The sequence below is a fragment of the Mastigoproctus giganteus genome, chromosome 2, assembly GCF_048544385.1.
Source record: "Mastigoproctus giganteus isolate SK-2022 chromosome 2, ASM4854438v1, whole genome shotgun sequence".
Taxonomy (NCBI): domain Eukaryota; kingdom Metazoa; phylum Arthropoda; class Arachnida; order Uropygi; family Thelyphonidae; genus Mastigoproctus; species Mastigoproctus giganteus.
This window is the reverse complement of record NC_143576.1, coordinates 94788835-94805139: the sequence shown is the minus strand read 5'-3', so window position 1 is coordinate 94805139 and position 16305 is coordinate 94788835. Positions and strand designations below refer to the sequence as shown.

The window sequence follows — 16305 nt, the reverse complement described above, 5'->3', positions numbered from 1 at the left end:
GGGGATAATTTACCAGCACCAGATTTAAGTGAAGAATCTGAATATGAAGAAGATATTGAAAATTAATTTATACCAACTTGTATGTTATTGTAATTAAACACATATTAATAAATTTTTCATTCATTTATATGTATAAATTACTCTAACCTTGTTTTATTAATAAAGTATTCATTTCTGACAAACAAAAATATGTTAAAATTTTTTTTTTCACCTTTTCAATTCTTTATGAATCTGACAAAATGTCAAACTTCACAATGCCAAAACCATAAAAGTGCTTTTTAATCCCCTAATGACAATCTTAAATTACCAATATGGATTAAAAACAGCATCTTTGGAAAGTATTTATAAAGCAACATTTAGTTAAAAAACTTAAAAACTTGATTTTTCCAAAGTCAAAGAATCTTTAAATGCATTTTTCTCAAAACTGTCTTTTTGCAGATTTGTGGTTTTTGCGTGGGGTCGACGATATCTAAAGTTTATCCTAATGAAATGGTAATTTAAGCTCTTTGCTTTGAGAACACTTGCTAAAACAACCTTTTTACCTCGTTTACTTCTGGACTGTTTTTATTAGATAATAGGATGGCTCCTTTTCACCAAAAATTACTAAAGGAATGACACTGAATAGTTTTGTCCTTAGATTCTTTTGTTACCAGCTACACAAACTCCTGACTAGCAAAGATTTGGTTATTCCAAACTAGTGTTTGATACTTCTAGAAAACTGTTCACTCCAATAGATTGATTAGGTTCTGCAAATTATCACAGGTCCAGAAATTATTTTAGTTAATGTGTTTTTGTTTAACAGTCTTTTTCTCCAATAACCACTGAAAATGAAAGAGAAGAAACAAAAGCTAACTGCATCTCTTTATTTTTCATCAGCTTCAATATACAGTTTAGGCATACAAGTAATAGAATTTTTGTTCTAAGTATATGGCATATTAAGTTTTTTGAAAGAAATTCTCTGATTTAAATTACACTTTATTCCTTTATTTATTTATTTTTTTAAAGTGTATGAATTTATTTATTATTATTATTATTTTTTTTAGATTTTATTAAATTTAAAAAAGGAAGATTGTTTCCAGGAAGATTATGTGATTACACATAATCTTCCTGGTTTTAAGAATTTTTACATTTTGCTATCAAGAATGCTGTTATGAGGTATGAGCTTATTTTTCTAAATGACAGCAACTACATAGAGCTGATTCTCAGTTGACTACAGCCATTTTGGCCCCTGGTGGCAGACTCATCATTTGAATTAAACCCCCTACCTCATTTTTGTCTCTCCTTTGCATATCACACATTTCCCTTGTTGCAAGTTTTGTTTGTTGTTTTTATTTTAATGCTTTGCTCTTCAGACAGATTTGTATAGGGATAGTTTAATTATAACCATCTGTATTTGGAGTCATTACTTGTTATTGCACCATCATATGTCTATTATCAATAGAACTCATCGGTTGGTATATTTCAGCGGCACTGCTGGTTCTTTGGAATTAAAAGGTTAATCAAGAATTTATGTAAGTAGGTGGTTTGTGTGAAATTTAATAAATTCCAACCACTCTATTTAACAATGTTTGCTCATATTTATTTTTCTGAATAATTCAAAGCATCCTATCCTCTAATTAGTTCTTTTTGTATGCAGGTTGCACAGGATTCTAATAGGAATGAAAACTGTTGTTCCTGCATGGTAAAGAAAGTCTATTTATATATCTTCCTTTGAAATAAAAATGTGTTTCTTTACTATATAAGATATGAAAAATTAAATGTGGTGTAATCAGTGAATGATATTATGCTACATTACAATTGCTCAAAACTGCAAACTGATGCCCCCTTTAAGAAGGATCATTCCCCCCCCCCCCTTTTTTTTTTTTTTTTTACTTTTTTGTGTTATTTCTCTCTCATAAGTCAGTATAGTATTTACCTTTGGTGTGGTGCAGTGGGTGATTTGTTTTGCAAGTTTATCAGGCAGCAGTTGCACTATACCATACATGAGATATTGTGCTGATGTCCATTCCTTGGGTGTGTGTGTGTAGACCCTTGCTGTTTCTTATTTATTTTCATTAGGAAGCATGTTTTTTTTATTTTTAATTTAATTTTGCTTAATAGGCATGTTACAGGTGCCACTTCCTCAGCATCCTTGTAGTTTTTAGCAATGTTAATGTACAGTAGCGTTTTAATTATATTAAATTGTTAGGCTCACTTACCATGCAGGAACAAGTATTTTCATATCTGTTCATCGTATGCTGTTACATCATCATAATATAAATGTGTAAACCCTTTTCAGAAAGTGAACATATGCTTTAATGGTGCTTTCAAACAATTTTTTATTATCTAGGTCGAGATCTAATTGGAGTGCAGAATCTAATCAAAAAGCATCAGGCAGTTTTGGCTGAAATCAATAATCACGAGAATCGTATCAGGGCTGTTGGCCAGGTTGGAGAAGAAATGATACATGAAGGTAAGTACTGATAGAAAAAAAGTGCTTTTTTATATTAAAAAGTAAAACATAACAAAAATTTATACTTTGCAGTGGTTCTGAAATTATTATTCTTTCTGAAGGTCATTTTGCTTCAGAAGAGATTCATAAAAGGCTTCAGTCATTAGATGAAAAGTGGCAACAACTAAAGGTAGGTTTTTGTATTTTTTATTTATATATATTTTTTTCAAAAATATTAAGATAAACTGATCCAAAGATCATATTGCTCTTTATAGGATGTGTTGATCATTAAAAACTGCATGTTTCAGAATTTTCTCATCATAATGTATTTTTTATATTAGTTTAGCTCAATATATGTTGCCAAAATATGCAAGATTAATTATTCTTGCGCTTTCTATTCTTTTATTACACTTGCACCACCTCATTAAATCCAAATATTAAATGCAAAAACTTGATAATTATCCTACAAACTGTATATAATTACTCAGCTTAATGATAGTTGGAAATGTAAATTTTAAATATAAAATCACATTCTTTTGCTGTACATATAAACATGAAAAAGACCTTTGTGTTAAATTATATTTTTAAATTCATTTTCACAGCAATATGATATTTCTTTGTTTTTGATATTTATTGATGTTCATGAGGGTATAATAAGTTTGACATCAAACTTGTTATGCAAAAAAAGTTTATTGCCAAACATGAAAACACTGACTTGGATGCTGTACATGCAGAACTTTTCATTGTTTTTATACATAGCATTAATTAAACATTAAACTGGTATTCTTATTTAATGTAACAGAATTAGTATCTGATTCAATTTATAACCTAAATTGCTGATTGTTTTCATGGTTACTGAGAGCATTGTCATGCAGATACAATTCCTCTGTAGAGTTTCTGTAATGTTTTGCCTTCAATCAGCCATGAAATTTCAGTATCAAGGAAGAATAGTGTTCACTTGTAATGGATTTACCCTCTTGAATCTCACTCCGTTGTTCTTGAAAAGTGATGATGATATTACCTTAGTAGCTGATGGTATCCTGCAAAATTGTGCAAGGAGATACTTCACAGGCTGTTGTTTGGCTTCTGGATCATAGTAATAAACCCAAGTTTCATCTATGTCATCACATGGCTGGTAAACTTGTTTGAATCCTTGGAATATTTTACAATAATTTTCATGCAATTTACCCTCTCCTTCTTGTCTGCTTTTAAATCTCTTGGTAACCATTTTGTTGAAACTTTTTTTCATGTCCAGTTCTTTGTAGATGATATCATGAACTTGTTCGCAGGATATGTTTACTGTCTTTATTATATATATATTGTACTCCAGTCCAATAATTTTTCAAAATCAAATGATTGATCCTTACACTGGGTTAATTCTAAGTTAGTTTATAAGTGAATGTACAGGCAGTAACAAGATTTGAAGAAATGATAGACTATATGTATCTTTTAGACTATACAAAGCTAATTCAGTAAATAACACATAATAGGCTATAAAATTTTTTATTTAAATTGAAGATCAATAAGTTTTGGAATATAATAAACATCACTTGATGTAACCTCCTCACAATCAACATATTTTTGTTGGCATTGCTGCCAGGCATTGAAAGCACCGTGGTAAAATTCTGTTTTCTGAAGTTTAAAACTACCTTGTAATTTCAAAAATAAGCTGTTTTAAAGGTTTTTCCATGCAGAATTGCAGGAATAAACTAAGTCTGAAGTTGCTATTAAATTAATTTATTATAATATAAATAAAATAAATACAGTGGATTCCAGTTATTTGGGCACTGGTTAATCAGGGCAGTCGTTTATTTGGGACAAATCTTAAAGAACAGAACCTAATCAAGAAAATAGCCAGGGTTTTCTCTGCTTAATTGGGACAACATGCTGTTTAATTGGGGCAGGAGGCTGCAGCACTCGAGATTACCTTATGATTGTCTCTGACCATACCACGTGGTCCGGTCGGATTTCTGGAGGTCACAACCATAAAACAATAAAAACAATTAGCAGTTTCCGGTTTATTGGGCTTTTTTGTTAGTGCAATCTATAAATGGAGAGTAAACTCAATCTTATTGAATTTGCGATAATACTGACAGCTGGAAATTTGTGGTTTTTTACATTATTATGGTGAAATGTGTTTTCCCTTCAATGAAATCTTTAATCATATAAAAAAAAACATAAATAAAATTTCAAAATCTTCTCTTCATTCCTATTTTTTAAGCTTCGTAGCTTGTTAGTCCATTCTCATATGCCCATATCATGTTAGTTGCAATTTGTGTGGGCCATATTCTTTGTTATTGATTGCTTATCTTTTTTACTGTTGTAAATTTTAACCCCCCCCCCCCCAAATGTCAGTGAACAGAAATATCAACTAGTTAGTATGTACTAGGGCTTGCAAACCGGTTTTATAAAACCGGTTAAATCGGTTTTCATATTGAGTTGTTAAAACCGAAACCAAGCTTCTAAAACCGGATTTGAATATTTTCTTAGTTAGCCCTCGAATATAGTTTTTTGTTATGCACACTTCCTTTTGTTTGTTCGTTTGTCTGGATCGTTCAACTGCTTTATGTTTTAAACATGTTTTTTATTTTATTTTATTTTATGTTTAGATACGAATCTCATGGGCAAGTGGCCCAAATCTAGGAGGGGTACCTTTTATCTTCCCACCTGTATCATGGCACGATGCAGGTGTACTCATTTACGACTGAGTGAGTCGGAGTGATAGCATAAAAGAAAATGCTCAATACTTCTTCGTTCCATCTATCTTGTTCGCCAGGCAAGTTATGGAATGCGCCTTATTGATAACCATCAATGTATAAACCCACTAGAAACAGATTCGCTGAATATTGCATCAAATTTCAATCGTAGAAAGTTTCTTGCTTCTTTATTCCTATTAAATTTGCGATCAAATGTTCTCCAAAAAGCAGCTTCACCAAATTTAGCTTTTATGTAATTTTGAAAATACAATAGATTTAATTGGGGGAAAAAAATTGCAAGTAAATAAATTAAAAGTTTCTTTCTTGAAAATTTTGAAACTTGCCTCGTTTAGACTCTTCATTCAGTGCTTGCGGGAGTGACGCATAGTATTGTGCCTTTGTTATCTTCAATATTTTTATTTAAAATTGTCGGTGATATAAATTCCTACTAATTAATATTTATTACTCTTAATATGTCTAAGATGAAATCAAATGTTGGAATTATTTTGCTCGAAAAAGCAAAAAGATGAAGCACAATGTTCGAAATGTCAGAAAATAATGAAGTTGTCTGGAGGATCTACATCATCTTTCATGTTGCATTTAAAGAAAATGCATCAGATTGCCTCCCGTAAAAATGGTAAGAACATTAGAAAACTTTATCGTTAAAAAATCTATGGAAAAAGAGATTTAAAAATTAGCTGCTTTAGATGGATTTTCTTTTCATTCAGTTGCCAAAGTGAGTTTATACAATCAAGCCTTCACCTTCAGAGAAATAAATACGATAAATTACCACCAGCCTCAGTGAATGGAATTAAAAATATGGTTCTGAATTATTATAAAACTAAGAAAGAAGAACTTATTCAGCATTTCAAAAATTCATTGGTTTTGGGTGCACGGTATTCATTGACTCTAGACAAATATATGTCTATACAAAATAAAAGGTATATGAATATAAATGTGCATTCAAAAGACAGTCATTGGTCGTTAGGTCTTATTGAGATTAATGGTTCACTTGATAGCAGAAGAACTGAGCAAATTGTGAATGGACACTTGAAGGAATTTGGTTTGAACTTGGATGAGGATATTGTTGCCTGCACCACCGATGGAGCAGCAATGATGATTAAGTGCGACAAGCAAATTACGCCTAATCATCAACAATGTATAGCCCATTGTATACATCTGTCAGTTATAGATGTACTTTATGAAAAAGCAATCAATTATGGTGCCACAGTCTCTGAGTCTCCCAAAGACAATGAAGAAAATGAAAATAATGAAGAAAGTAGTGACGATGAAGAAGTTGAAGAAAGACAGCAAGGCATGCTTTATCAAACCGACTTTACCGATGAGCTCATTTATTTCTTCAATCCAATGGCCAATATTGCACAAACTATTAACAAAGTCAGAAAAATTTGCAAGCTTTTTTGAAAATCGCCTACCAAAAATGACATATTACAAAATTTTGTTAAAGCAAAATTTAATGGGAAAGAATATAAACTTATATTAGATTGAAAGACTAGATGGGATAGCATATTCTATATGATTGAGAGATTTTTGAAATTGAAAAATTGCATTCCAAATGCTCTACGTGCAGTACTGTCAACTAAAGCTGTCTGACGATGACTGGAAAACACTTGAATTGCTATGTGAAACTTTACAACCAGTTGAAATGATTCTGAAGGCTATAACCTCAGAAGATACAGACTTACTTAAAGCAGAGTCTTCAATAGAATTTCTGCTTGCTAAGCTTGATACAGCAGAAAACCCATTTGCTTTAAAGTTTCGCCAAAGCCTTTTGCAGCGTTACAATGCAAGACAAAATCGCCAAACTGTGGCTTTGCTGAGCTATCTACACAACCCCAAAAAGTTTAGGAAAGAAGATTCAGGTTCAAGAACTTTCCAAGTAAGCAAGTTTTGAAAAAGCATGCTGAAGAGATTTATCAGAGATTATTTGCAAAACATTCCGAAGGAGTCTTAGCGTTGAATGAAGAAACTGAAAATAAACAAACTGTTCTTTTAGAAGAAAACAAAGACTCGTCTAGTCTCGATGTTGGAGATACACTCATGCGAGAGTATGATAGTGTAATAAAGAGATTAACTGAAGAGCCTTCAAAATGTCCAAGTGAATTGGAAATCAGCAATGAATTTAAATTTTTGGAGGCAACTAGCAGTAGAAGTGAAAAGCTGGAGAAAGTTTATAGAACACTGCTGACTATTAAACCAACAAGTGTCCAATCTGAGAGAGTGTTTTCGATCACTGGTCTCTTTAACACAAAAATAAGGTCAAGTCTATCAGGAAAAATGCTTAATATACTGTGTTTTTTAAAGGATCATTTTCAGAAAAAAGCTGAGCAATAAATAGTAAAGTAATTTCCCCGAGCTGTTTTTTTTTCACATTATTTTTATTTATTTATTTATTATTATTATTATAGGGCTTATTATTTTTTTGCTTACTATATGAGAAGATAGTTTTTATTCAAAGGATTTGAATACAATTTGTAATTTTGTATTATCTCAAGCTGGTTACTTTTTTGGAGCATTTTAATTTTTTATTTTTTTTACTATAAGAGGTGATAGATTTTGTTTAAAAGATTTGATTACGATTTGTACAATCTACCCAAGATAAAATAAATACCTGTGTTATAAGCTTTTAATTATTTTCCCTAAGTCTGAGAAAATCGGTTTTAAGAGTAAACTTCGGTTAAACTCGGTTTTGAAATTTCTCGGTTTTATGCAAGCCCTAGTATGTACATACTATAGTATGTATTAATTAAGCTATGCACATAAGTGTAAATTTATTTTTATTTTGCTAACCTGTGGAAAATATTCTTCCGATTGTCACGTACCATTTAATTTTTTAATTGGTAAGGCAATAAAGTGTAAATTTGTGCTTAATATATCTTTACTTTTATAGTCTGTGGATAACATTCTTCCTATTTTCGCTTATTAGAATTGCTGTTTAATTCACAAATGTGATCATAATGACTGGCGCTTACTACATATCGTATTGTGAATGGTACTTTACTATGGTGAGTCCATCATAACGTGATTTTATTGTACAGAGAATCAATCATAAAGCGGAAGTCCACTGTATTTTTAACCATTTACGTGAAACTTTGCATAATTGGGGCAGCCACTTAATTGGGTCAAAATACACTAGTTCCGATGTGTTCCAAATAACCGGAATCGACTGTATATGATTATTGGTTATTGCCGAGTGGTCACGCATGAGGGTGCATTAGTACACATGTTTCAAGGCACCGGAGTTCAAGCCCATGACTGCTAAATATGGTGCTGTTTCTTGTATTCTCCTTATCTTGTGAACTCCTCTGACTGTGTGGTTATTCCAGAGTATAATCAGAAAATTTATTTATATATTAAAACCACTACTTAAAAGAAGAACATACACTGTTAAAATCACATAAAATATAAATAATGGAACTGCAAATATGCAAGATATATGGGAGCTTTTGATGGTTTTATGCCATCTTTGTCATACTTATTTGTAAGTTCAGGTAGCTTCTAACTGCCAGAATTGTTGAATCTGCCTCTGCATATTGGGAACACATGATCCATGTAAAGTGTGAAGCAAATATCACATCCATCTGATCAGTAGTGGTATTCACATGGTTGAGAATATTCCTCTTTCCTTCAGTGTTGGAGGGATTATCCACAGGGGCACGAGAATGATCTCTTTGAATATTTAAGTGCTTATCACCTTTTCTTAAAGTTATTGCAGAGGTAGACTAGGATCTGCCATTTCTTGAGGTGGTACTGCATAGAGCTGACCTGTGACTGACCACTTTGGTTTATGGAAAGCTTGTGTGTGTGTGCAGAACAATTTAGCAGCTTAGGCTTTTTGTAATGCTCTGGTGCATAGGGTAGTGCTTTGAGTGCATTCATGAACAGCCTAGTTACATTTTAGTAGTGGAAATTGGAAATATCCTGAATTTGGATAGGCTTAAGCATATGAGATTTCGCTTGGTCAGATTTTGAATAAGCATCAAATCTTGGCCAAAGAGAGAGGGAAGGGAAGGAACCTTATTTCTTAAAAGAAATATAGATAATTTTTAGATGATTTGTGGTGCAGAAAATACTGTGTAGTGTCTGAGACTTAACTGTATTTTTTTTAAAGAAATTAAAGATTATATTTTATTATATGCAAGTTGAAGGGTTTAAATTTTCAAATTCTCCATTTTGATTTACTTGCACTCCACACCACTAAAAGAACAACTTAAGAGGGGACCTTCCCCGGTGATGGTGTGATTCATGTTTTATTTTAATCTGTGATTATGTGGGACTTCAGGATTGCTGCAAAAGCATAACATCTCTTGCATTCAAGTCTTGTGCACAGCAAGCTACAATCAATTTTTACTCTGGTGAATATTCCCCCCTCCCACCCACACACTCTGGATGTGATAAAGAGTTTGGTCCAGATTGTGTTGCTAGCCATATTATAGGCAAGGAAAAAATTGAAGGACCATGTGATGATCCATTTTGTTACCTGCAAAGCTGAATTTGTAGGCTCAGCCATATCTGTGTGCTATTTATTGGCAGGAGAATACAGCCACTCCTGACTTACATAAGAGTTGCATTCCATGGAACTCTACATAAGTCGGAATTTCCCAAATGGTTATGCAGCACTCGCAAATTTGATTGGATTTTATTGAATCAAATTTGATTGGATTTGATTGAAGCAAAAAAAAATGTTCAACAAACATGTAAATAGAATTATTTATTCGATTGTTTTATCTTGTGCGCAGGAAAAATTACAAAATTACAAAAATTTCAAAATTATAAAATTACAAAAAGAGAGAGGAGATAGACATAATGTCAGCAAATTTTACCTTTCGAGCATCATTGCCAGAATTAACTTCCAGCTGATAAGCATGCCACTGCGGAAGTTGAGGGCTGTGGAGATTTAGAAGTAATTTTTTCCAACACATCGCAACATTTCTCTGTAGCTGCAGAATCGGCACTGGCAACTTCACTGCATACTTTGTTTTGGAAACCAGCATGACACTTGAACCTATTAAACCACCCATTGCTTGCCACGAACTTGGGTTGGAGTTTGCTGTACTTATCCTTAATATCTTCATAAATCCTTTTGCTTGAATGGCCATTATTCTCAGGGGCATTCGCTTCTGAATCTGATTTTCCATCCATATTATTAATAGCTTTTCCATCTTTATTATATCAGCTGAACGCTGTTTTGTGATCGCTGTTTATCTTAAATGCGTTGATCCTTTAACATGTTCTTTTCGAAAATAGTATTCACTGTTGAAGAAGCAAAACCTACATTTGTCATCTAATTCCATGCAATAGATGACAAACTTTGTCCTGCTTCGTACTTCTTAATTAATCATCTTCATTTCTAAATCAATTTTGTTTCATTACTCAGCACTACCAGCACTTGCACTTTCCACACCATTGTAATAAGTAAATAAGAATGAAGAGGAGATTCTGAAAATTTATTTATGTTTTTTATATGATTGAAGATTTCAGTGAAGGGAAACTCGTTTCACCATAATACCGTAACGTAAAAACCCACACAATTACAGTTATCGGGATTATCACAAATTCAATAAGATCGAGTTTACTACCCATTTGTAATAGATTGTGCTAACAGAAAAGCCAAATAAATCGGAAAGTGCAAATGGTTTTTATTGTTTTATGGTAGTGACCTCCAGAAATATGTTTTAGAAAAATATCACAAAGGCTTTCAAAATAGATTCTTATAACTTTCTAAAATAATGACCTTTTAGAAAGAATAGTGAAAATTTCAACTTGTGAGGTCTTGTAATGAACTACCAAAAAAAAAAAACAGTGTGTTATTGGGTTCACATTACGATATTTTTACGATACCTCCATTTATTCCTACAGGATGCAAAATGCATTTCCACAATTTTTTTGTTTGCACCGGCTGGCAAAAACTTATATAACGTCGAATTTCCGTAATTGAGTATTACATAAGCCGGAGAGTGTCTGTAATAAGATTGAGTTTTGGAAGAGCTGAATGACCAACACTGCCACCACTAACTTGAGACATTATGTATTCAAAATGCTAGGCATAACGTTTAATGGAATTAGAGGAATTAGAATTGCCCTATCTGAAAGCAAGCTTATACAGCATCAGCCAAACCCCTTCCCATTTCACCCATCCATTCACTACAAATGTTTGTCTAGTTCTGCCTTGAATTTTAGGAGTTATCTGCATTTAGAAGAAAGGTTGATAAACAGCATATGGGCATTAATAACTTCCATATATCTTGTGTTTTTATGATTTTCCTATTTATATTTCATGTGATTTTAGCAGTGTATGTTTTTCTTACAAATAGTGCTTTTAATATATATAATAGTCTTATTTTTATTATAGTACTTTGAAATTTTAATATCAGCCTTTGTCTCAGTTTATTTATGCAACACTATTGTTAGTGAATTAAATAAAAAAAAATTCACGATATGTGTGATACCCTGCCCTTAGAAGGTTCTTTCATTATTTAACTTATATTTCTTCTTTATTAGTTATGTGTTTAGAATTGATTCCATGGACTTCTTATTTTAGAATTTTAATTATATAGCCATATTTCATCACAGGTTGTAACACTTAAAACATTCAACATTCAGCTGTTTGCTGAAAGATCTCAAGCAAATCGGTACAGATCTTCATTCCTAGGTTTTCATTTCATGTGTGAAAAACTTTGGAATCCACCAAGAACTGACTTTCTTGTAGCGTAATGCTTAAATCTACAAGAAATGATTTTCAATACACTTCCTTCTGTGATACTCTTGAGATATTCATTATCTCAGAGGTTGTTATGCATCTGTTAGATCTGATTGTTTTGCCAGTGAAAGTTTCATTTTCAGTGGTGAATACAACTGTTAGCCTTCCTGATATAGGTTAGCCATTAACAATTAACCCCTTTTGAAAGTTCTAAACATCTGAGGACTTGTGTGAATTGTGCTTTGCCCATAAATTTGAAGCAGTTTTTTGTGGAGTGAAATGGTAGAATGATTATCAGTGTTGAACAGATATTCACTGAAGAACCATTAACCATCTCTTGTATAAACAGAGTAATAAATTAAATTTTTTATAATAAAATACGTTTATGATAATATAGCTGAAGCTCTATACAGGGTGTCTCAAAAATACACGGCATAACTTCAGGAATGAGTTCCTCACATGTAGACAATAAAAATATTTTATATCAACATAGTTCCTGAAATGCTTGGTTTCCGAGTTTTGAAGGTCTGTTTATGACACTTAACTGTTCACATCACCTTATAGTAATTGTTGAAAATGTCCACCTTCTGCCTGAATACAGGCCTCACATCGATGTCTCATGGACTCGCGAAGATGATGCCAAATTCCTGGCATGTTTCGTATTGTCTCACACCCTGCCACAATTCAATTGCGGAGAGTTTCTGCATCAGCTACGGGAGTCGAATACACCAATGATTTTAAATGGCCCTACAAGAAGAAATCTAGTGGGTTTAAATCAGGTGAGTGTGGAGGCCAGGCAGTTGGTCCACCCTTCTACTTCAGGAGTCATAGATCTTGGTCATCTTCTGTCTGCATCACGAGGTGTAAAGTTCCCATGTTCACAAAGACGGCGATGGATACCTTCAAACGTTTTCCTGTCTGGACATCTTCATTCTGGGAACCTTTCGTGGTACAAATGATGAGCCTCCAGAGCATTGCCATCCACCAAACCATACATAAAGTGCATATCCGCTTGCTCCTGATGGAGCAAGCGGATATGCACATGGTCAGAATGGAAAACCACCAGATTCTGTCAGTACCTTGTGATGAAGGAAATCACCTGCGGGAGATAAGACATTCCGGTTAATAACTCGGGAACCAAGCATTTCCGGAACTATGTTGATATAAAATATTTTTATTGTCTACATATGAGGAACTCGTTCCTGAAGTTATGCCGTGTATTTTTTAGACACCCTGTATAATGAACCTTCCAGGGGAATGAGAAAAATGGTGGTTATATCAGATGGATGTTATATTGAGTGTTCATAAAATCAGCAACTAGTAAAACTAGTAAAAGCTTAAACCTTTAGTGTAATTTTACTAATACAATATATTATAATCTTATTTATAATATGTACTCCAGTATTAAATAAGAAAATTATGATTGTAAATTTTGCATTGCTTGTAGAATGCAGTAAGGTTACAATTAAATTGTAAATTTCACTCCATAGTTACATACTTATCAAGACCTAACAAGAGAATTGTTTCATACTTTAAAATAATCTGTCAAAACACACTGTTAAAATGGTAGAGAATGTTTTAAAAGAGAATTATGAAGGTGCGTGATAGCAGTTAGCCTGTACTTGATGAGAGCCTTGTCAATCAGTTCAGCCCTGGAGGAAATGTGCAAAGCTCAAAGGGTAAAATTTTTTTTTCATCCTGGACTGTGCTTGTTAAAAGAAGAGACTGCTTCTACAGGGATGGAATACACTTAAATAGAAAGGGTGCAAGAATATTTGCTGATGCTATCGAGGCAGTGTTAGGTGGTGCGGAAAACTGCTAGCTTGGGGGGATTCACAGACTAAAAGAGTAAAATTAGCTGCAGGCAGAGGTGTAGGTGATTCTTGCACTACTTCTTATTAGAATAAGCAGCGGCATGGAGCGAGGGGTGTTGGGGGTTTCAGGAACTGATGGCAGTCATCGTGAAACAGGTGGGTATATGGGATGTGTTAGGGCAACTAATAATAAGAATAGGTACATGTATACCAATGCTAGAAGTATAGTAAATAAATTTGATGAATTTGAAGTGTTGGTCAAGACATCAAAGGCGGATATTGTTGGAATAGCAGAGACGTGGAGTCACACAGATATAAGGAATGCAGAACTGGAATTTGGGGAGTACAATGTGTACAGAAAGGATAGACAGGATAGGAAGGGAGCAGGTGTTATGCTGTTAATTAAGAAAAACATAAAATCAAAAGAAGTGCATCCAGTTGATATAGATGAACAGTGCACTGTTGAGTCAGTTTGGTGTGACATAAGCACTGCAAAAGCAAAAATAAGAGTAGGAGTGTGTTATAGGCCGAATGAGTACAATGAACAATTGTACAGAGAAATAGAGTGGGCCAGTTAATCAGAATGTCTTATAATGGGGGATTTAACTTCCCAGATATAGACTGGAACTTATGGGTTGGTCACTCGCACACTAGTAAGAGTTTTGTGGATTTATTGAATGATTGTTTTCTGCAGCAGCATGTTCGAGAGGCAACCAGAGAGGGTAATACTCTTGATCTGGTTATCAGCAGTGATCATTCGTGTATTAAGAATTTGCAGATAAAGGAATCATTAGGTGGCAGTGATCACAGTGTACTGATGTGGGATTTACTTAAAGATATAATTACTATCAGGGGTAAAGGAAGGGGTTTTTGCTTCCGTAAAGGTGACTACAGTGGTCTCAGACAGTTTTTAAATTCTGTACAGTGGGACCAACTGATGATGTTACCAACAGAAAATTCTGAGTGGGAAGCATTCAAGGAGTTAATAGTGGAAGCTACTAAACTTTCATACCTATTAAGAAATATTGTTCAAGGTTTAGGCCTAAATGGTTGTCAAATGAACTAATGAGACTCATGGGGTGCATATAAATTATCAGGCGACACAGAAGCCTATGATATATATATACGTTAGTCTGTAATCAAGTCACAAAGGAGGTTAGGCAGGCGAAGGCAGATTACGAGAAATCTTTGGCAAAGGATGCTAAGAAAAACAGCAAGGATTTCTTTACTTATATAAACTCTAAAAGGAAGGGGATGAATCTGATTGGTCCACTTAATATCGATGGTTCAACTGTTGATGATCCTGCTCAGATAGCAAACGAACTGAATGAGCATTTTGCATCTGCATTCATACATGAGGAGTTATTAAGGTTTGAAAATGCCACAAGGTTATCAAATTGTAACAGGTTGCTTAATGATTTTGTAATAACTGAGAACAAAGTGGAGGAGAAATTGTTGAAGTTAAACATAAGAAAGGCACCTGGGGTGGATGGGCTCTATCCAGTTATATTAAAGGAGGCTGCAAAGGAAGTAAGCAAACCCTTAGCCATAATTACGAGATCATCCTTGGACTCAGGGGAGGTCCCCACGGACTGGAGATGTGCAAATGTGTCCCCAATTCACAAAGGGGGATCGAAGGGTGACACGAATAATTACAGGCCAGTTAGTTTAACTTCAGTTCCGGGTAAAATAATGGAGTCACTGGTTAAAGATGCATTGCAGGATCATCTAGACAAGACTGCAGCAATAATTCAGACACAGCATGGGTTTGTTAAGGGAAAGTCTTGTTTGACAAATTTGATTGGTTATTATGATGTGGTTACAAAGAACTGGATGCAAAAAATAATTTTGGTATCATATACTTGGATTTCAGGAAAGCTTTTGACACTGTTGCGCATGAAAGACAATTGTACAAATTGGAGCAGAATGGTATTAAGGGTATGTTGCTACAATGGATAAAAGGATGGTTGAGTGGGAGAAGACAGAGGGTTGTAATCAATGGGTGATGCTCTTTGTGGACTAATGTTATTAGTGGACTCCCACAGGGTTCGGTGTTGGGTCCACTGTTGTTTTGTATATTTATCAATGATATTGATGAAGGTATATCAGGCTTATTATCGAAGTTTGCAGATGATACAAAGGTTGGCAGGGTTGTTAATGACAGTAATGGCAGTGTGCTACTGCAACAGGATCCAGATAATTTGGGCAGATGGACTAAGAAGTGGAAACTGAAGTTTAACCTTGACAAATGCAAAGTACTGCATATGGGTAGAAGTAACCCCAGAGAAACGTACCAACTGTGTGGTACTACACTTAAGGTGGTAGAAAATGAAAAAGACCTGGGAGTAATTGTGCAGGCAGATATGAAGTTTTCTGAGAAATGCAGACAAGCTGCCAGGGCAGGTCATGGGGTATTGTCATTGATATACAGGAATTTTGCTAGCAGGGAAAGGGAGGTGATTGTCCCTCTGTATAAGGTGTTGGTCAGGCCACGCATTGAGTACTGCATGCAGGTCTGGAGGCCTCATTTTAGGAAGGATGTAGATTTGCTTGAGCGTGTACAGAAAAGGGCAACAAGATTGGTGAGGGGAATGAAGGGATCCTCTTACCAGGAGAGGTTTAAGTTCTGCAAATTGCAGCAAC

General features: G+C 34.1%; 1 protein-coding gene across 1 annotated transcript in view; it reads left to right on the top strand.

Annotated features, from left to right (window-relative positions):
- Window positions 1–16305, top strand: part of LOC150089433 (spectrin alpha chain-like) — a 579218-nt gene that overhangs the window by 202569 nt on the left and 360344 nt on the right. The window contains 2 exon segments of the mRNA XM_090389473.1: window positions 2330–2452; window positions 2554–2621. Of these exon segments, the coding sequence (XP_090245599.1) occupies window positions 2330–2452; window positions 2554–2621 (191 nt within the window).